Below are 22800 nucleotides of genomic sequence, written 5' to 3'. Positions count from 1 at the left end.
TGGCCGCTGAGCCTGCGCGTCCGGAGCCTGTGCTCCGCAATGGGAGAAGCCACAGCAGTGGGAGGCCCGCGAACTGGAAAAATAAAGAAACAAACAAACAAAAAAAAAACAAAGAAAAAAGGTACAACATATATGGGCTATAATACAGTTAAAATTAAATCATCAAGAGTACAGAGGTGAGGAAAAGATCCAGTCCTCTTTAGGGATGATGGGAAAATTCATGGAGCAGGTATTCAAATTAGGCTTTGATGATACTGAACATTGTGACAGGTGGAGACTGAGAGCTTTTCAGGCACTTACAAGGTCTGTCCATGGAGTAGAGAATAACATGATATGGCTGGAGCTTTGGGATGTCAGATGTAATTGGTCCATAGTGCTAAAAAAAGAAAGGAGGTTGAAGCTGAATGATAAGGGCCTTGAACACCTGGTGAGGAACTTGACTTTTCCTGCTCTTCCTTAGTTGTACGGTCAGGCCATTCAAGATGGCTGTTCTCTTGCTCTCTGTAAATCCCCTGCTCGACCAGGCCCTGCTTCACTCACATGACTATCCAATCTTCTTAATTATAGGACTTAATTAGTAACTGCCCACCTGTCCCCAGCCGCTGGTTTCCCTGGTAACTGATGAGCCAACCCGATGTCAATCCTCCCTATAAATGGTAGCCTCCTTCTCCCTCTGGAAGGTTGCTGTTTTGTCCTGCTTGCTGTCTGCTAGGTATGGTGCTGCGGGTGTTGCTCCAGGACCTTTTGCTTCAGACTTGTAAGATCTCCTATCCAACAAACCGTTGATGTCTCCTCTGTCGCTGTTTTGGGGCTCTTTTTTCAGTTTAGAGGTTGGGCAACTCTGAGGCTTGTCGGCCTGTGGGGTATAGCCCGACAGTTGGCCAGAAGTTTGGGGCAGAATTAGAAAAAGAGAAAGAAGATCACTATTTCATATCATTGGTCTCTCTCTTAGTCATCAAATTAGTACATAGGTGCGCTTACCTAAGGTGTGGCTCAACTGATTTGTCATAATCTCCTAAAATCACCTGGCTGAGGGATGATGTTTGATGTGTTCAGGTTTTCCTGCCTCACGTCAGGAGTAGACTTGTTAACATATCTAGAAAGAATTTTATTTTCCTTTTTTTTCCCCTGAGGTCATGGGAAAGTCCGAGTTGGCTGAATTGCCGCGTGAATAGTGCTAGTTACTGTACTCTTCACTAATTAGCTTTGTTCTGGATGGAACAGTGCCTGTGGGTTATTTCTAAGCTCTCAGTGAGCCAGATTACTTTGGCCAGGTGAGAAGTGCATCCTTTCATGTTGCATTTTCTGTTAAAACAGCATAATTCTGATATACTGTCCTTCAGTGACCGGAATCTTGAGCTATTTTCTAGTCTTACTGATGTACGTCCTGCCAGTTGAAAATAGAAATTTGAAAGGAAAAGAGCCTCCTTTTACTCAAACTCTAGACCCCATTGGGATCCATCCTGGAGCACCCAAGGAAATTATTTTCATTTCACACTGTGGTCCTTAACGTTGCACATTGGAATCACCTGAGAAGTGTTTAAAAATCCCTGTGGGACAAATTAAAATCAGAATCTCTGAGGGTGGGGGTGGGGAGGGAAGAACCCAAGTATTAGTAGTTTTTAAAAATCACCAGGTGATTCCACTATGCAGCTCCGGTAAAAAGATGCAAAACAAGTAGGCCTCATATCATCTGTTGAGCATCATCTCTTCCAGAACAGTGGTCCTGGGTGTGTAGTTCCCCAGATCTGCATCATCAGCATTGCCTGAGAACTTGTTATAATTGGAAATTTTTGAGTCCCACCCCAGACCTACTGAGTCAGAAACTCTCAGGGTGGAGCCTGAGAAATTTTTAACAAGCCCTCCAGGTGATTCTGATACCCACTCATGTTTGAAAACCATGATCTAGAGCAGTAGAAAAGGATTTTTTTTTTTAAAGGGTCAAATCTTATTTGTGTCGTCATAAAATTAGATATATGTGATTTAAGCAAAATATTAGGTTATTTTAAGTTCAATGTAACTATCAATAGTAAATGTTCTAAATTGTTTTTCCTCAGAGTTTGGTACACATGCAATCAATATTAGAATCACCTAGTTAAAAATGTATACGTGCTGAGGATCCACTTCAAATTTATGAATCATAGTCACTGTGGGACGGCCTGGAATCTGGATTTTTCAAAAAAGCCTCAGGTGGTTCTTTGGCAAACTAACATTTGAGAACCATCTCATGGATGACACCATATATGGGAATCTTTTATAGGCTTCATTAAAATATATGGTCCAGCTATTTGCCCGTATCAGTTGAAATTTCTATAATGATTCAGTTGATTAGTTTGTAGAGTTAATGATTGTTAAGTATTCTATCAAAGTCTTATAAAAGCTGTGCTCTAAGTATGACCATAGAATGTACATTTTTCACTTACTGAAAAAATGCTTAATACTATTCTAATACAAATAATATGTCCATTATAGCAAAGAGAATAGTATAATTTTATATTGTGTATAAACATACAATTATAATAGTATAATTCTATATTGGCTTACTTTGTTACATTAACATGCTCCTTACTGTTGATAAAGGTAAAAACATAGTGATAAATAGAAAATGTACCAATTACTACTAGCACACCAGGAACTTAATAAAAATGATTTTCACAGGGTTCTGTAATCATTCCTTGCAGAAATGTATTTTCAGAAATGTCATTTGAGGAGTCTGAGTTAGACTAAACAGAATCAGTCTATATTGGCAAGAAAAACTAGGTAATAAAATAGTTTTCAGTATGCTCGTCATTACTTTTTGAAACTATCTCTGATTTTCAGTTGGTAGGTAAAGCCAATTATGAAGACTAATCAATAAAATCTATCAAAAGTTTGGTTAAACTAAAAAAATCACAAAGTATTTTTACCTTGCTAATCAATGTGAATGAATATTTTGATTTGTAGTGGTTGAGTACTGTGTTCACAATTACTGCTAATCAGTGGTCAGTGTTGACATCTACAGGTGGTTAGTATTTTCAGAACCAACGAGTCGTGAATCTAGTGCGAATGATTTGAATATGATCTGCAAATAGATTTTATATAAAAACATTTAAGCAAATAACTGGTTTCATCAATTTATAATCACTGTGGTTAAGTGACTATAAGTTGTATTTTGTGCCAATCTGTAGTACTTTGTAAAATTACATGTATGGTGATTTGACATAATATATACTGCTAATAATAATTTCACCTGTACTAGTTCACATTTATTGAGTTTTTCCTGTGTGCCAGGTACTGTTTGGGGTACTTTACATGAAGTTTTTTAGTTAATATTCAAAAACCATTATGAGATAGACTTAATAGATGGAGACACTAGGGCACAGAGTAATATAAAGGGTGCCCAAGACACACAGTAAGTGGCAAAGCTGGAACTTGAATTCAGAGCCCTTGCTTTTGACCAATGAGTATTAAAATACTGTGTTAATTAAAATAATAGCTTAATTCTTAATCTTGCACTAGAGTTCATTTTGAATTTTATAGGTCATAAATGTCCAACTAAGTTTTTCCCAATTGTTTTTCTTTTTTTAGGAAACTGCTTCTTCATTTTATTGTACTATGTGTGTCAGGGGGTGCTGTTCATGCACAAGATCAAGGTAAGAATGTTACCTTGTTACTTATTTACTTATATAAAAAGTCAGCTTCCAGACAGCAAAAGTGCATGACTTTTCAAGTTGTCATGACCTTAAATTCAACATTAAACGATAAAAAATTCTACCTAGTACAATGAGAAAGGGTGAAGAAACCAATTTTGGGGGAAATATGACCTTTAAGGAATTACTCATATCTTCTGTCTGTGAAATTGCTTACCTTTTTAAGCACACTCTCTGTAAAAGAGAAGTTTTGTACAGTAAAAAGGCTTTGCTTGTGACTTCATTTTAAGTGGGAGTTCTTGGGGGTGGCAAACTGTGACTGAATTACCTTTGCACTTCTTGAAACAACACAGGCATATACTAAATGCTCCGTCTAGATTTACATCATTAAGAAACAAAATAAAATGTGAATACCAGGGGGCTTGGGATTTCATTTAATTCAAATGGAGAGGTTTAGAAAGTAGTTGAAGGTTTTGTTTTGTTTTTGCTTGCTATCTAGTTGCTCTGGTGGTATGGTGATAGAGTTTGGGGAATCTATATACACCCTAATTTATTCATTTATTAAACAACATTTAAATAATATTTTCTGTTTGCCACCGTGATATCCTAATTGCCAGTGATTGAAATGTGAATAAGGTAATGCCTCTGGCCCCAAAGTGAAAAAACAAGTGCCTTTGTCAAAGGTTTAAAAAAAAAAAAAAAAAAAAAAAAGCCAAAGTCAAAGAGAAAAACCCTGAAGCTGGATCTACAGAAAATATCACCGTGGTCCTGATTTTTTTTTTCCTCCTCTGCTTTGTATCAGCAGGGCTGCCAAATTATTCATTTGACAGAACCAACTTTTCAATTCAATGACCAATTCAAGGTGTCACTTGTCAATTTAGTCAATCAAATAATAGTAGAAAAAGACAAGTAAACAAAATACATGTAGGTAGAGAGAGGGCACAAAGGAGGGGGTGGTACTCTATTTATTGACCAAATTGACCAACGGACATAACGTTAAGTATTCTGTCGAATACCACATATATGAATTAAAAGGTATCACGGAAGGCATTTTCTAACTGTCTTTTATGGGAAGATCATTAAATCAGGTCACATGTAACTTCATAAATGCTATTTTTGACCAAGTCATTTCTGTTGCTTTAGTTTGCTTTAAGTAGCCAAGAAGAGGAGAGAAACTCTCTCTTAACTTCTTGCTATCATTACTGTTAGTTTCTGAGAACTTATGTTACCAGTCACTGTGCTAGTAGAATATACATTTTCTTCATCACTACCTCATTGCAGGGTTTTTATAATTATGCCCATGAATTGCTGAAACCAAGATTAAGAAGAATAAATAACTACCCCAAGGGTTGCAGGCTAATAAATGGAAGAACCAAGATTTGAACTCAGGTATTTAGACTATAAAGTCTACAAATTCTTTAAAATTAAGCCTCTTGGACAAGAGAGAATATAAAGAGGGTAATTGCCATTATTAAATATCTATTTTGTGTCTTGTCATTTGCTGGAATTTTACATATGTGATTCTAATCCTCGTAATGAACCTGTAGGGTAGTATCATAGATGAAGAAACTGAGGCCCAAGGAAGGGGCTTGCCCAGCTAAGAGCTGAATTTGGGCCTGTCAAGTCTGACCCAAAAAAAACATCAAAAAAACCCCTACTTCTTTCCATTACACATACCCTTTGCTTTACAGTTGTCATCTGTTAGTGTTATGAGTTTAATAATTTACAAAATGTGTCATTATCCAAATATTAAAAACCCAAAGAAAGATATAAGGAAAGCTGAATATTTATTAATAGATTTTTTTTAAAAAAGTCAGAAGCAATGAAAGGAGTAAATGAAAGAAATATTTCTTTCAACCTTAAGATTTCATTTACAGAATACAAAATGTGCTTTTTTATTTCAGGGTGAATATCTTTTCAGACTTCATAAAATTTTATTTTGAGTTCTTAACAAAAAAAATATTTTAAAAACCTCTTTGACTTTATAAAATTTAGTACTTTTGAGCACAAAAATGAAATGAAAGTAGTGGTATGTTATTAGAAACTTAGAAGTACTGTTTTCCTAAAATAGTTTATTGTTGTTGAATTGGCATGATACAATAATATAATATCTAATCAGGAGGTTATAAAAACATTTTCAGAGAAATTGTGATTTGATAGTGATTACAAATATCATTTGCAACCTTAATACTGCTGAATATGTATACTTGAGCTAGAGATGATCCCAAATTAGACTTCTCAGAAATAAATATAAATATTTATTGGTGCTTATGATAGTTGCCCAAACTTAAAAAAAAGTAATACAAGTATATAGTTTAAAAAGTCAAGTTGTGCTACAAAATATATAACAGAAAATAATATCCCTTGACCTTACCTGGTCTTGCAATCCTTTACCCAAACTTTCTTTTGGTTTTACTCTCCATAGTTCTTAATAATATGCTTGTATATTGTATTGACTTCCTATTTTGATGAAGAGAGTTTAACATTTTTACACCATTCTATGCCTCCTCTTCTTTTCTTCTATCCTCTCTGTATAGTTTTCCTCCTTTTTTTGTTGTTGTTTGTTTTGTTTTCTATGGCACTATGACTAATTCTTAGATACTCTAAAAGAATTTTAAAACTTCTTTAAAAACTATTTTATTACAAATACACCAAATACTCTAACCATTTGAGTTTTTTTTCTTGGAGATATTTCTTCTGGAAGCTAAGATTCTGTTCTGCCATGGATTGGTAGCTGTCTAAGCTTCTTGTAAATTTGATGCCTCTCATCTGTGTTAGATCCAGTATCTTGGAACTCATATTTTCCTTCTGCATTGTCCATTTCCTAATTTGAGTGGAGCATATCATCCAATAGCATCCTGAGAATGTGTACTTAGGTGTTATACTTCTTGCATCATTGCATTTCTGAGAATGTGTTTATTTCACCCATATGCTTGAGGGTAGTTTGGGTGGGTATAGAATTTTAGGCTGTAAATAGTTGTCTCTCAGAATTTTAAAGACTTCCATCTATTGTCTTCTGGCTTGCACTTAAAAAATCTGATGTTATGCTAATTCTTGATTCTTTATGTATGACCTTTTAATTTTCCACTTTAAACCTTAAGATCAGCTGTTTATCCTTGATATTTTGAAATTTTGCAATAACGTGTTTTTTCAAGTTATTCTGATGGGTAGTCATTAGGCCTTTTCAATGGGGAAATATCTTTCATTTTTCTGGGAATTTTCCTGTGTTAGTTTTTTTCTCTCTGACATATTTATTTCTTCTTTCTATAAGTTCTATTGGTCAGATATTGGATCTGGATTGAACTCCGTATTTTCTTATTTTTAGCTCCGATTTCCCATTTTTGTTTTCTTTACATTTTATATCAGATTTTCATGAGTCACTATTCCCAAATATTTAAATTATTTACTTGTGCTGCATTTAAAATTTTAAGAGATTTTTCACTCAGATTGCGTCTTAAAAAATAACATTTTGGGGGAAGGGAGGGAGGGAGAAAATAAAACCATTTTGTTCTTGTTTCTTTGATATAATATCTACTCAGCTTTCCAAAGATAAAATTTTTTTTGAACTTTTATTCTGCTCCCTGTATTGTCTTTGTTTCCCACAAATTTTGGTTTGCTTTGGTCTATTATGTTGGAAAAATTCTTCATAAGTCTATATTACCTGTGTTATCATTTAAAAGCAAGGCAATAAAATTATGCTTGGAAACTCTTTTTGCATGGGTGGGCTTGTTAACTGGTATATTCTACATAGAGCGTCATAAATGAACATTGCTGACCATCTCGTTGTTGGACCGCAAGTGTCTAAGGCTGTCCAGTTTCTTTAGAGAAGAATCCTTCAATTTCTTACTTGTAGAATATAATCCTGGTTGCCACTGTTATTGGAGTTAAATGATACAAAGCGGTTCTTGGGAGGGGGGGAGTTGCTGTCTCACCATTTAGTATGTAGATTTTTACTGAATTCCCTTGTTCTCATTATGGCGCTTCTTTTCCCTCTTCTGCTAGGATTGATTCAGTGTTTCTACATAAGAAAGCTCTAATCTGCAGTTTTGCTCTCAAAGCTGCTCATACAGATTTTCAGACCCTCCCCTCTCTCCCATATGATGCCTCATGCTTCTCTCCTGAATTCAGTGATTTGGAGCCTTCAGTTGTTGAGCCTTTTCAGGACTTTGAAGTGTGAACTGGCCTGCCCATCATTAGCACTTCCTTCTTAAAGCCCTTAGTGTTCGTCAGCTCTAATTCCTTCATGTGTTTTTCATCTTTCAAAAATTCGTTGATATCTCTTATCTGTTGTTTCTTCTACCCTTTCACTTGCCTAGGTAGTTTTAAACCACATTTCCTTATTCTCATTTTAGTGAGACTTTAAGACTATGCAGAGATAAACATCTGTTATTTGCCATGTTTTCAGTTCTTCCTTTAACTTTTAGCACAGCTAAGAAAACCATTAAAATATCCTGTTCATAAATATAAATCTTTCTTTTATAACCGAGGTTTAGGTATAACCAAATGAATAGATGATTCTATTTCAAGAAAAAATTATTTAAAACTGAGTTTTCCAAGGATTTGACAGAAAGTTCCCTTTTCTTATATGATACAGTCTCCTTATAACTCTGTTGGTGGGCTGGCTGCCAGTGAGGTAGGCGTAGTTGCAACACCTCTGTGTGATACATTACACCATATGAGAGGTAAGCTAATTGTCAACATACACAGCACTCCTCAGGTTCATGATCCCTAGGTGTGCAAACCACAGCTGCAGAAATCTCTGTAAAATGCGTGTCTCCAAGAAGAGTATTTTCTGTGGAAATTAACCCAAAAATGTGTTTGTTGTAAGAAGCAACTCATTCTAGCTGCAGTAACTCCAAGCATTTTCTGCCAAAACCCCTTATGGACACTTAACCAAAAATTTTACACATAGGTTAAAGCTTCATTTCTCATTTTATAAATAAGTTGCTTTTATTTCTTTATCCAAAATAGATGTACTTACATTAAGAATACTGTTTTTTTTTTTTTTTTTTTTTCGGTACGCGGGCCTCTCACTGCTGTGGCCTCTCCCGTTGCGGAGCACAGGCTCCGGACGCGCAGGCTCAGCGGCCATGGATCACGGGCCCAGCCGCTCCGCGTCATGTGGGATCTTCCCAGACCGGGGCACGAACCCATGTCTCCTGCATCGGCAGGCGGGCTCTCAACCACTGCGCCACCAGGGAAGCCCAAGAATACTGTAAAGTCAAAATTTCCTCTTCTAACATACCCAGTGACAGTGGTGCACAGGTATTCTGGAGCCAGAATCCTGGGTTTATGCCCAGGTTCCAGTGCCTACCAGTTACGTGACCTTGAGCAAGTTCCTTACATACTTTGAGCCTCAATATCAGAAACTTAAAAGTGAGGATAATAATAATTCTTGCTACATAGGTTGTTGTGGGTAAAATGAGAACACATGTAAAGTGCTTAGTGCATGACTATTATATACATGATGAGCATATGATAAAGTTTAGTAGAAAAAAATACTCTGGATCCTTTCCTTTTTCTATATACTGATGATATTGAAAAAATAAAATAAAATAGTTGGTTTTAAACAACTTCCTTTAGTTCCTTAACTCAGTGAACTGGAATTCAAGAAGCCTATATTTGAGTCTTAATTCTGGCATGGACGATTTGGCTGAGGCTATATAGAACAATGGAAAGTGGATATTAGGCACTTGCTTAGTTATTTAGTCAATTTGGGTAAATTGGCAAGGAAAAGAAAAGTATATTGAGGCCTGTATGATCTTCCTCATGTACAACTCTGATTTTATTTTAAACAATCATTCTATTTTTTCATTCCTACAAACTAGAAAGAACATAGCTTTGGTGACTTAACTGACCCAGATACATGAAAATTTTAAACAGTGAGAATTTGTTAAAATTAAGTGCTTTTTGTATTAATTTAGTTAATTAATAATGCACTAATACTGTAATTTATTACACTCTTAAATGATATTACTCTATTTTTTAACTAAAAATTGATAAATCTTTTAAGCTACTAATTTCTAAGAAATGTAAGAATCCTTACATTTTGAAAGGTAACCATAATACTACCCTTGTTCCTCCAGTTTGTGATAGAATATTGTTGAATGTTGACAGGTAAAATGGTTCTTTGGCTCTCTGTACTTGTAAAAACAAGTGTAACCATTGGCTCTCCCATGTCTGTTTCTTTAGGCATATACTCTACTCCACCACAGAGTCAATTATATAGCCACTGGAGTGAGTCAAATGCTTGGGTATGAGTCAGAGTTTCAGCACCTACGGAGATGCAATTTCTCCTTTTTGTCTCCCTTTCTCACCCCACTTCCTGTCTGTCTCTCTTTGCACCTCCCTCTCATCTTCCCTCTACCTGTCTCTCTTTTCTCCTAGCTAGTGATAATATCATACTGCTTATTATATAGGTTTCAAATGAAAGGCAAGTCAGGTTGGTGTCTGTGCCTATATCTGAGCATTAGACTTGCAGGCTTAGAAGACTGATTTTTTTTTTTTGGTAGATAGCTTTTGCTTTTATTTGAATGATATTATACTTATCATATTGCTTTTCACCTAACAATATAATTTGGAGATCAGTGTAAGATAGGTGCTTGAGGGTGAGCAACTGAAATTGATTCTGGTTTATTAAAAAGCAGAAAGGTTTTTCTTGAAAGCTATTCTGTGGTTCACAGAATTGCCAGGAAGTCTAGAGAATCAGGTCACTAAGAACAGAAACCAGGGAAATTACGGACCAAGACCATAGGTAGAGCTACTCCCCAGGAGGAGTATGGGCCACTGTGGCCACCACTGGATGGTGGACACATTTTCCTCTGTCTGTTTCTTTGTATCACTTGTTTCAAATCCAAAGCCCAAAATGGAGATGTCTGTCCATATCGCCAGCTGCTAAGGTGTGGCAAAAGTGTGTAAATGGCCTTTTCATGGTCTGTAAAGAAATGTGACAGCCAGTCTCTGTCTCCTAGAAGTTCCTTTTCCTGCTTCCATCGTGTCTGTTAGAGGTTGTCCTCACATGCTTGGTGATCCCTGGCTCGCTGTTAATATTGAAGAAGGGGGCACCAAAGGGATGACTGAAAGCTCTGTGTGTGTGAGTGGGGCTGGTGGACTAATTGGTTTCATTGAGGGATCTCTGTACTTCACCTTCTCTAGGTCTTTCCTCTTGGGAAGTGTTGTTCTTTGGCAGAAGAATCCACCAGGTTTCTACCTGGGGATGCATGACTCTGGTTTCCAGAGCTCTGGGACTTGGCTGGGAGGTTTCTGCAGAACAAAGTTTAATAATGGTCATCCTTGCCTCTGGCTGTACTGGAACTATTTATTTCCATTTTAAGATGTTTCTAGAAGACTGATTTTTATTAGCATACTGAGAAAGGATCTATTTGTTATTAGTATGTAACAAAACAACAACAAACCAAAACTTGAACTGAAGGCTTAAAGAGGAGGTAACACTTGAACTGAGTCTTAGAAGATATGTAAACTTGGCAAGGAGGGACATACTTACCAGGACTCTGAAAGAATGAGTTTTTGTAAGCTTTGATATGGCAAGAAATTCAAGGAAAAGTTAAGTATCAAGAATAGGAATTACCGTGGAGTGAGAAGATAAATCATTGAGAAGAAACGTGTAAACCAGTGTAAATTAGGGGGCAGTCCCAAAGACCACACTTACTTCTGACACCAACTGCAAGTTTGAGGGTCCCGTCCCCAAGACCAATTTCAGGCTCAATAATGCTCTAGAAGGACTCACAGAACTCGTGAAATCTGTTATACTCTGTTATGGTAGATTACAGCAAAAGGATACAGATTAAAATCAGTCTAGGGAAGAGACTCAGGGAGAAGAGTCTAGGAAAGTCCTTATGTGGAGTGTCCAGTTATGCTTTCCCAGTGGAATCATGGTCAGTGCCAACCTTCCCAGCAATAATATGTGATAATATGCACAGGATATTGCCAAGCAGTGAAGTTTATTAGGAAGGTATGGAATGTGAGACTAGAAATATAGGCAGGAGGTTATATCATTAAGGGCCTGAGGGCAGAAATAAGATGATTGAGTTTAGTACTAATAGCTATGAGAAATACTGATGTGTTGTTGTAGGAAGGGGTGTCATGAACTAATGTTCATTTTCTTCTGTGCTTTAGGAAGCTTTCTCTAGCAGCAGTGTGGATGATGGATGGGACAAGGATGTCTCACAAGAGACAGAGAAATCTATTAGGAGGCTAATATTAAAATCTGACTAAAGAGAGCCTAACTAAGGCTTGTGTTGGACTTGGTGACTGAATAGATATGGAGAATGGGCGGGAAGGGAAGTATCAAAGATAATTACCAGGTTTCTGGGTTAGATGACTGGATTGATTAATTCATTCAAGCAATACTGTGGACCTACTTTGTTTTTAGTCATTGTCCTAGTTGTTGGAATATTACTGTTAAAACAAGATGAAGGTCTACTCTGAAGGACTTACATTTCAACTAGAGAGCCAAGTAATAGTTTATATATACATACATTTTTCCCCTAAATTTTCAGTGTTATGAAGAAATTATAAAGCTCAGTAAGACATTAGAGTTAGAGAGTTATTGGGGCAAGGAGGATAACTGTTTTATAGTTTAGGTAATGTGGCCAGGGAGAGCCTCTCTGAGGAGGTCACATTTGAGCCTAGATCAGAATGAACTAAGGGTTTAGAGCATTCTAAGCCAAGAGAAAAATAAGTGTAAATGCTGTGAGTTAAAAATGAGTTTAGTGGTTTTAAGGAATAAGAAAAGACCAGTTTGGATGGAGCAGAGGTGGGATGAAATGAAGGGAGAGATGAGATAGGTAAGAAGGGAACTGGTGACATAGGTTTCATGTACCCCGTAAAACTCTGGATTGCACTTTTAGTGTGATGGGAAGCCATTGAAGAATTTTGTTCAGGAGAATGCCATGATATAATTTACGCTATAAAAATATTACTCAGACTCCTGGTGTGGTAGTGGGGATCTTCACTGAGAAACGCACTAAAGGAAGAGGAACGAATCTGGGGGGAAATGTATTGAGTTAGAAGTGCTCGTGGGATAACTAACCTCTACTGGATAAATTCAGTGGGCAATTGGTTATTCAAACCCAGAAGAGAGGTTTGTGAGTCAGCATATGTGGTTACTGAAACCATGGTTTGGATGAAGTCATTAGGCTTGATGTTTATAGTTAAAAGAGCAAGGCGTTGTCTTGGCAACACCATGATGTATTCTGTTTAAGAAGCAAATAGGTGGAGATACAGTCAATTCTGCCATCAGGCTACATATGCATTCCGAAAAGTTGCCATGCTAATAGACTGGCTCTAGAGAACTGCCTACATTCAAATTCTGCCTCTGAACTTCCTAGTTGGGTGACCTTGGGAAAATCATTTAAATTCTCTGTGACTTGTTTTTATAACTGTCAGATGGATTAACAATAGCACATACGTCATTATGTTATGAGAATTATGTGGCTTAATACAGTAAAATTCTTAGCATAGTTCTTGGTACATAGAAACAGTTTAATAAATGCTATTATTCTTATTCTTTAAACAATGTAAGCCATCTAATAAAGTGCCTTTATCTGTTGATAAAGAGTATTCTTTAAATACTAATTTCCTAAGTGACACAAACTACATTGATTTCCTGGTTAGAGCCACTCATGAAACAAGTAACTTACTATAGACAACTAAGATTTTTCTTGCTATATTCATCAGTACCAAATATCTAAATTTAAATTTGCAATTTGGTGGTATCCAGGGGTAGGCTTAAATTAATGTAAAAATTCTGTATTCAGATAGAAGACATTTTCTTTTTTCTCCTGTTCTCCCTACCCCTCTTGTCTGTGCCTTTTTATCCTTAACAGTTCTCTACAGGCATACCTCATTTTATTGCACTTGACTTTATTGCATTTCTCAGATATTGCATATTTTACAAATTGAAGGTTTGTGGCAATCCTGTTTCAGTCAAGTCTATTGGTGCCATTTTTCCAACAGCGTTTGCTCACTTCATGTCTGTGTCACATTTTGGTAATTCTCACAATATTTAAAACTTTTTCATTCTATGTATTATGGCCTGCGATCAGTGTTTTTTTTTTTTTTTTTTGGTGATACACGGGCCTCACTGTTGTGGCCTCTCCCGTTGCGGAGCACAGGCTCTGGACACTCAGGCTCAGCGGCCATGGCTCACGGGCCTAGCCGCTCCATGGCATGTGGGATCTTCCCGGACCGGGACACGAACCCGTGTCCCCTGCATTGGCAGGTGGACTCTCAACCACTGCACCACCAGGGAAGCCCGCGATCAGTGTTTTTGATACTGTTTTGCAAAATGATTACAACTCGCTGAAGGCTCAGATGATGGTTAGCAAGTTAGCAATTTTTAGCAATAAAGTAGTTTTTAATTAAAGTATGTACATTGTTTTTTAGACATAATGCTATTGCAGACTTAATAGACTACAGTATAGTATAAACATAAATTATTATGCACTGGGAAACTAAGCAATTTGTGTAACTCACTTTATTCTGATATTGACTTTACTGTGGTGGTCTGGAACAGAACCTGCAATATCTCTGAGGTATGCCTGTGTTCTCTGCAGTCAACATCTACTCAAAGGATTTGCTAAACATTCACAGTGAGACATGAGAGGGTAAAACTAGAGTAACAATTAGATTTCACATCAGCTACCAACTCTGGTGGCTACCTAGAGAATATTTTCCACTGTGAGATTTCTGTTGGGAGAAATAACCCTGCCATGATTAATTAGGCTTGCCAAGGGAAACGAGGTGGTATGGAGAATACAGTGGCTGTGAGACAACGTGGCAGGTAGACTTTGAAGATGGTAGACTTTGAAGTCAGTCTGTGCTGAAATCCATTTCTACCGTTCATTAGCTGTGTGTCCTTGACCAAGTTACTTAATCTCTCTGGACCTCAGATTCTTCATCTGTGAAATGAGTATAGACTTTCAGTATAAACTTGAAACCATGAGATATTTTCTTTCCATTTCTGTTTCTGGATATCATACTAATGATACAAGGTGAATGAAATAATAAATGAACCTGAAAACTGCATTTTCACCAAAACTAGGGGACTGGTATAATCTGCAGACTCCCAGAATCTTGCTGAGAAAAGCAGGTGCCCTATGGAGTAAAATCAATAGTAAGATTTCAGAAAGCACCAGCAAAAGCCAACTTCCTGAAGGTGAGGAGCACACCCTGAAGTACTTAACCTTTAGCCTTTGTACAAAACAAGTGTCACAGGATCTGGGGAGGACCGAAGCTGCCCAGAAGGAAGTATAAGAAAGAATCACAGATAATAGCTAAATGGCTCAGTGGGGACAGAGCTCAGAAAATGTAAAAATCTGCTTCCTAAGGTGAAGGATTCATTCTGAAGTACATGCCAGTGGAAGGGAATACAGGGGAAGGAGAGAGGAGTTGTGAGTGGGGCTGGCTGTGGAAGTCCTCCTGGACTGGGTTTGGTTCAGAGAAGAAGGTGGGGCTGTATCAAGGAGCCATTTGAGAAGGAAACTCCGGTAATGCTGAAATGGAACCTTTGGGTTTTGAGATTTGGCAGGCATGGCCCTCCATCTTCTCCCGCAGCGTCCTTCTGTAAATTGCTGGGCTATGAAACCATAAGAAACGAACATAGAAAGACACAACAAGGTAAAATGTAGGGAAAAACAGCAAAAACAAGAATGTGTACATTAAAAAAAATCACCTGTGAAGGAAGATCATAAAGCAGAAATATAAGAACTCAGGAAAAGGAAGAGATGGTAAGATATTAAAAGGAAATGAACTGTGAGCTTGTAAAACTCAAAAGAAGTGGTAGGGAAAAAAACCCTTTTACAAATCGAAATGAAATTGGAACATGAAGAGATAAGACATAGGAAACACAAAGATATGAGAAAATCAAACATGGAACTGAAGATAAGGAACATTTATAGAGAAATGATATAGAGGACGGCCGTGGAGATTCAACATACTTATAATAGGAATTTTTGAAGGAGAAAATCGAAACTATAAAATAAAATAAATATTCAAGGGTGTAATTCATGAAGTTAAAAAAAAACCCAAAAACAAAAAAATGAGACTTGAATTTATACAACAAATGGGCATACTGTGTGCCTGGAAACATTTATCCAGACTGGTCAATATTAAGCCATATCATAATAAAAAATCGCTGTACTTTGAAGATAAAGAACAGATCTTTTGGGTATGCTATTAAAAAAATCGAGTCACTTAGAAGGAGAAAAAAATTGTCTGACTTCAGATTTTTCTCTCCTAACATTCAACACCTAAGGACAGTGGAACCATAACTGCAAGATATCCAAGGAAAGAAAATACCAACAAAGAATGTTACATTCGGTGAAAATTAAGGTACAAAACTACTAACAATTAAGTCAGGAAAAGTTCTCATGAACCCTTCTTGATGAAGCTAATAGAACATAAACTTCAGCAAAAAGTAAATGAGAAAACAGCTACAAAAGACGGGCTCTATTTAACAAAAGAAAATATGGGAATGAAACAGAATCTAAATACCATATGAACTAACAATATAGGAATGGTACAACCACTAAAAAAAAATGGGAGGAAAGGGGAAAAAACCCCAGGAAGTAGGTTAAGTTTGCTGATTGGCTTATCAGAAGCTGGGAATTAAAAATTATCCAAAGCTTATAAATCAAATACTGTAAGGATAGTATTTAATAATGAAAAGGTAAATACTAAGAAAATCCTATTGACTAATATTAGGTGGTAAAGGGGGAAAAAGGAGAAAAAAGAAAAGGAAACATTGTTCACTGAAAAATAGATATGTCTAAAGAGGGCTAGGGATATTGTATACATTTATAATTTTAAAGGTCAACTTTAGAATAAAAATACAAACATTTCTAATTTCAAAAGAACTACATACAAAAGTAAAGTAAACAAAGCACAAAAAGCAAAGGAAACAAAGCACATAGTGACTTTAAAAATTGGAAAACGTAAAATATGACAGCTTAAACAAACCACATCAATAACTAAATAGATTTAATTTTATATTCAAAAAATTTTTTTTCAGATTAGATCACAAAACAAACTCCTTCCTCTTTACCTAAAGCAGTGTTTCAATGTAGGTGAAAATAAAAGCATGGGCAAAGGTATATCAGACAAATGCAAACAAAAAGTGGGGCAAGGGGTCTTAATTCCAGATAAGGTGCAGTACCCAATAAATATATGAATTTTATGACTGTCTCTGCGTAGCAATCATAACATTAATATTCATAAAGTTAAGACCACATGAGATAAAAGGCCAAAAAGACATAATAGTGATGAGACTTTCTTTACCTCTTAGTCCATGAAAGATTAATTGTATAAAAATAAGGGTATAGAGGATATAAAATAAACAACGAGGTTCAGCCAACTGGTATTAAATTCTATGCCCTGAAACACCTTTGTAAGTGCTTACCAAACTCTATTGAAAATTGACCATTTATTAGGCTAAGTTTCAAAACCAAAGTGCAAATTAGACACTGTCTTCTGATCACAATTCTGTTAAGTTAGATTTTACTAACAAAATTAGAAAACAAACAAAAACCCTTCTAACTGGAAGATTTTGCATTTCCTCTGAAATCATTTGGTTCAATGGGAAAATACAAGTAAAAATTGCATAGTTTCTAGAAAACTACAAAAATGAAAATATCACACAAAATGAAAATATCACATCAAAATCTATGGGATATAGCAAAAGCAGTATTGAGGAAATTTATTGCTTAAGTGCTATAAATAACTAAGTGCTCATTGCCAGAAACTAGACAAAGAATCAAATAAACCAAATGAAAATAGGAAAAGATAATAAAGATAAACGCAGAAATTAATGATACAGAAAGCAGACAAAAATAATAGAAAGGATAAACAAATCCAAAGGCTATACTTTTGAAATAAGCAATAGTTATACTAAAGAACAAATAGAGGATTTCTCTGGTGGAGCAGTGGTTAAGAATCCTCCTGCCAATGCAGGGGACATGGGTTTGATCCCTGGTTCAGGTAGATCCCACATGCCATGGAGCAACTAAGCCTGTGAGCCACGACTATGGAGCCTGTGCTCTAGAGCCTGTGAGCCACAACTACTGAGCCTGCGTGCCACAACTACTGAAGCCCACACGCCTAGGGCCTGTGCTCCGCAGCAAGAGAAGCGACTGCTATGAGAAGCCTGCGCACCGCAACGAAGAGTAGCCCCCACTCGCCGCAGCTAGAGAAAGCCCGCATGCAGCAACGAAGACGCAAGGCAGCCAAAAATAAAAAAATAAAATAAGAGTTCTAGATGCAGAGTGGGTTTGAATGCCACTCTGCCACTTATTTAAAAAAAAAAAATAGAGCACAATATTCAAAATTGGAAAATTATATAGAGAACCACAGAAATAGGGAAACAAAAAGAATTGTAAGGGAATATTACATGAAGATCTCTGAGTAATGCATTTGAAAGCCTAGAAGGAAGTTATTTCATATAAAAATATAAATTTAAAAAATTGATTAAAAATTTAGTTGAAAATTAGAATAAATCAATCAACGTAGAATAAATTAGGAAGGTGAATGAAGAGTTATCAATGAAAAAGCCAACATAAGTTTGGTTTACAACTGAGTTTTATCTAACTTCTGAAAAGAATCTTAAAGGTATTTAAACTGTTCTGGGCCATAAAAAATAATTTCAACATTATAGTCAGATAAAGATAAGGGAAATAAGAGGAAAACCACAGGCCAGTCTTAATTCATAAATATCAATGCAGAGAGTCTACATAAGATATTCTGGAAGAATCCAGTAAGGTATTAAAAGAATAAAATATAACCGTCAAGTAGATTTTATTTTAGAAATGCAAGGAAGGTTCAGTCGAGAAGCTTTTTGTGTAGTTAATGCTTTAAAACATTTGATTTTTTAAAAATCCTAGCTATTTGTCATTAAAACTCAGAAATAGGATTGAAGGAAATATATATGTGTACATATATATTAGAATTGAAGGAAGCATATATATATATATGTGTACATGTATATATATAAATATCAAAAATGTATGTATACTAAAGTTTTAAAATAATACTCTTTCTAGTAGAATTTCATTCTAATGGAATCAGAAATTTGAGGCAGTACATAGTATGGGTTAAATACAAAGACTGGTTTTCTTTGGGCAAGTAGCAGCCCTGGATATCATACCACATAATTTTGACTCTTCCTTTATGTAAGAATAGCTGATCTGGCATCATAGAATGCCAGATCATGTTTCCCATACTTTATTATTGTATATATTTTAAGCATGGTGATTTTCACATTAGCGGTGTTTCTTCCATAGTTTATTTCTTGGATTGAGAATATCCTTACAAGCAATTAGCATTGGTTAAGAGTACCCAAAGTCACAGTTTAAGTATGTTACGTTTCAGAAGTGTAAATTTTCATTGAAGATTAGGAATGATTTAGCTGGTAATTCATATTTTATGTTAAAACAAACAGCCATATTATGGAGTAAAATTAATTTTTTTTAAAAATTATAATTTTAAAACATGAGAAGTCAAAGATTTTTTTGTGTGTTTTTATGAGGCTTCTTTAAAGTATTTCCCCAAATTCCTGGAGATGCATATAATTTATAACTGCTGTTAGGAATATTTTGGTGGACATTTGCCACTATATTTGCGATTTGTAATAAAAGTGAGTTATCAAATATCTACTAATTTCCTATAAAAGGAAAGTTAAGATGATGTGTAACCTTGCTGGCTAATCTTCAGAAATCTTTGTTTTTCCTCATTTATCATAGTGATGAATGAACAATTCTTTAACATTTCTTGTTGGAAATGATTATGTACATACAATGATACAAATGGGAGATTTATAACCCAAAGAATAATAAAGATCACATGGCTGACTAAGCTGTTCTGTATCCTTGAGAAGTTTATTATCTTTTACAAGTCCTAGAGTTATAGAACTCTAGAAGTAAATGTCACATCTGATTTGATTCTGTGGGGCAGATTTATTCATTCAGAAATTATAGAACTATTTGAAGGCAGGTATACTAGATATCCAATAAGGAAGCAGACATAGAATCTGTCTTCAAGAGTTTATAATTGGGTAAGGGAGATAAGCAGTATACTATCAATAACATTACAATGAAAACCAGAAAAATCGTAATTATATAATGTATATAAAACCTATATTTTATAATAAATATTGAGAAGCTCCGCAAACTGTTTGGATTAACAGTTACTCTGGAGGACTGAGAAAAAAATGGAAGAGACAGAAATTTAGAAGGGAGAGAAAAAAATACAATGATCAGCAACAGTAAGAATTTAAGTTCTCTTGTCCAGGAGTTTTCAGGGTGACTGGGTACTTTATGTATAGCACACACTTAAAGCATTAGGCATAGGGAGAGCTCTTATGTGACCTGTAAATTCTCGGAAGGTAAAACGGAAAACAGCCTGAAAAATTATAGTTTAAACGGTTGTGTGAACTTAATTTATAAAATGGTTTCCAAATTAAAAATTTCTTTTTGTAAGTATGTCCCTAGTTTCTCTTTAACACAGAAGTCATAAAATTTTAAGTTCTAAATTAAAGATATAAATGACTATCTGGGAATCTTTGAACATGTAATTCATTGGAGTAACAAGTTTCCTAATTGGGAAGAATAAGAGAACATTTATTAAATTTTGGGTTTAGGGATATTGGGGTGTATGTATGTGTGTGTTTCAGATTATGAGTATAACATTTTATTTTCCCTTTCCATACCGCTCATTACCTAGAAATTAGTTATTGATAGAGCATGTTTATTTTAGGGGTTACTGTTGATACCTACAAGGAAGATTGTAGGTATACTCAAACATTTATATGAACACATGAATGCATAAGAGTAAGATTCTTTCTCTCTTTCTCTTTCTCTCTCTCTTTTTAATTTCCAGGCATAGATATTCTTCATCAACTAGGCCTTGGAGGCAAAGATGTAAGACATTCATCATCAGTGACTGCTGTACCATCATCATCTACACCATTACCTCAGGGGGTCCATTTAACAGAATCGGGTGTCCTTTTAACAAATGATTCTTATATTGAGTCACCTCTCGTGAAAATTTTACCAGTCAACTTAGAACAGCCATTTACAGTATTAATTGGTTTACAGTCACATAGAGTAAACAATGCATTTCTCTTCAGCATTAGAAGTAAAAATAGACTGCAATTAGGAGTACAGTTATTACCTAAAAAATTAGTGGTATACCTTGGAGGAAAGCAGTCTGTATTTTTCAACTACAGTGTTCACGATGAGCAATGGCACACATTTGCCATTGCTGTTAGCTATCAAGTTGTCTCAATGTTTGCTGAATGTGGAAAGAAATATTTTAGCAGAGAGACTCTTTCGGAAGTTCAGACCTTTGATTCTAACAGTGTGTTTACCTTGGGAAGTATAAATAATAATTCTGTCCATTTTGAAGGAATAGTATGTCAGTTGGATATTATTCCTTCTGCAGAAACGTCTGCAAACTATTGCAGATATGTGAAACAGCAGTGTCTCCCTGAGACAAGCCTTCTTCATACAACTATTGTACCAGCTAAGATACCAGAAAACTCTCTCTTGCCCAAAAGATTTGGTGAAAAAGTACTGTCGGAGGACACACTTACCAAAGGCAGAAGCATTCTAGATTCCAGAAATGATTCTACGGCAGTGCATAAAGAACAAGAACACCAGATATCAAGATCTCAGTTAACTTCTCTTCGTTCAGAGAATGTCTCTGCTGTGGATCTTGTGAACCATGTGATTCAGGCCAAAGAAATGATCACCGAGCAACTTACTCAGGCAAATCTAAGCCTGCCAATGACACATCATAGCCTCAATGAGCCAAGGAAAAATAGCAAGGAGAAATTTAGTTCTCTTCTAAACGTGTTGGACAATGTCACACAACATAATGATAAAGTAACTGGTCTGTCACCATTTAAGAAGATATCCTCTATTCTTCCACATATAAAACAAGATACAATTAAGAATGTCAAGAAAGCTATCACAGCAAATCTACACACTAATGAACTTATGGAACTGCAACAGACTTTAAACACAACCTTATACAGAGTGACAGATGAGCCATTTTTGGATAATCACCTTGATCTAAGGAAGGAAGGTGAATTTGATCCTGATGCTACTTATCCCTTCGAAAATAGCTATGAAACTGAGCTTTATGATTATTATTATTATTATGAGGATCTTAATACAATGCTCGAAATGGAGAATCTAAGAGGGCCAAAAGGGGACACTGGACCTCCCGTAAGTTATTGTTTTTAAAATGTGTCTTAATGCACTAATTTACCAAACATTTTGAAAGGAATTCTCTAGGCTGAACAGTACAGAACAGATCTGTCTTAGAGATGTACCCTGGCTTACAATGAGTACATTATGCTTGCTATAATATATCCAACCAGAATGCAACCCTGGGTCAAATATTGTACTTTTTTTTTTTGGTTTTTATTGGAAGGCTGAAAAGCTTACTTAATTCTGGTAAAGTGGTGAGTAAACTATATGCTTTTCTTGTTCAGGTGAAATTCAATCAGGAATTCAACTGCTAAATATAGATCAGCATTCTTTTTTATGAAAAAAACCCATAGGCTTAATGCATAGTCATGTTGAGAAGGATATGAAAGTTATAGTAGACTAAATAAAAATACTTTAAATACATTATTAAATATACTTTCAACAAAATCATATCAAAAATGAATTAAAATAGAGTGTAAAATTTTAGATAGAGATAATTTTATAGTGGGTCACTGGGGAAAAGCAAACCCTTACATTATAGAAATTAAAATATTTCACTTAGAATTGTAAACAGTAACATATTTCATTATATCTTTCATGATATAGCCAATTTACATTTATGGATTAATAAAAGTTCCATCTGCCTCATACAAAAATAGCCAGTCAGCCCATCAGTCCATCAGTAGAAAAAGAGCCAAGTTACTTACTTAATAATGCCTAAGTAAAACTATGAGATAATAGACTGATTTTTTTTTAGCTCTGAAATTATTTTGTCATGTAGGTGCAATTGTAGATGGACATTTGAAAAATTTTTAATCACTTAAAATTCATTTAAAGCTATTTAAAATCACATTAGGAACATTATGTTTTTGCCTTTCATATTTTTGAATAACTTAAACAATCAACTTATATGTTTTTAGAAATTGTTTTTTAGGTTGCAAGCA

The 22800-nt window shown here is 35.5% G+C and overlaps 1 protein-coding gene across 4 annotated transcripts in view; it reads left to right on the top strand.

The window, feature by feature from the left end:
- COL24A1 (collagen type XXIV alpha 1 chain) overlaps positions 1-22800 on the top strand; it is a 431777-nt gene that overhangs the window by 43828 nt on the left and 365149 nt on the right. For all 4 annotated transcript variants that reach the window (XM_067726773.1, XM_067726774.1, XM_067726775.1 and 1 more), the window contains exons 3-4: positions 3568-3632; positions 20520-21871. In XM_067726773.1, the coding sequence (XP_067582874.1) occupies positions 3568-3632; positions 20520-21871 (1417 nt within the window). The remainder of the gene's footprint in view (positions 1-3567; positions 3633-20519; positions 21872-22800) is intronic.

The sequence above is a fragment of the Pseudorca crassidens genome, chromosome 2 (genome assembly GCF_039906515.1).
Source record: "Pseudorca crassidens isolate mPseCra1 chromosome 2, mPseCra1.hap1, whole genome shotgun sequence".
Classification (NCBI taxonomy): domain Eukaryota; kingdom Metazoa; phylum Chordata; class Mammalia; order Artiodactyla; family Delphinidae; genus Pseudorca; species Pseudorca crassidens.
The sequence above is the reverse complement of the archived record's forward strand: the minus strand, read 5'-3'. Positions and strand labels throughout refer to the sequence as shown.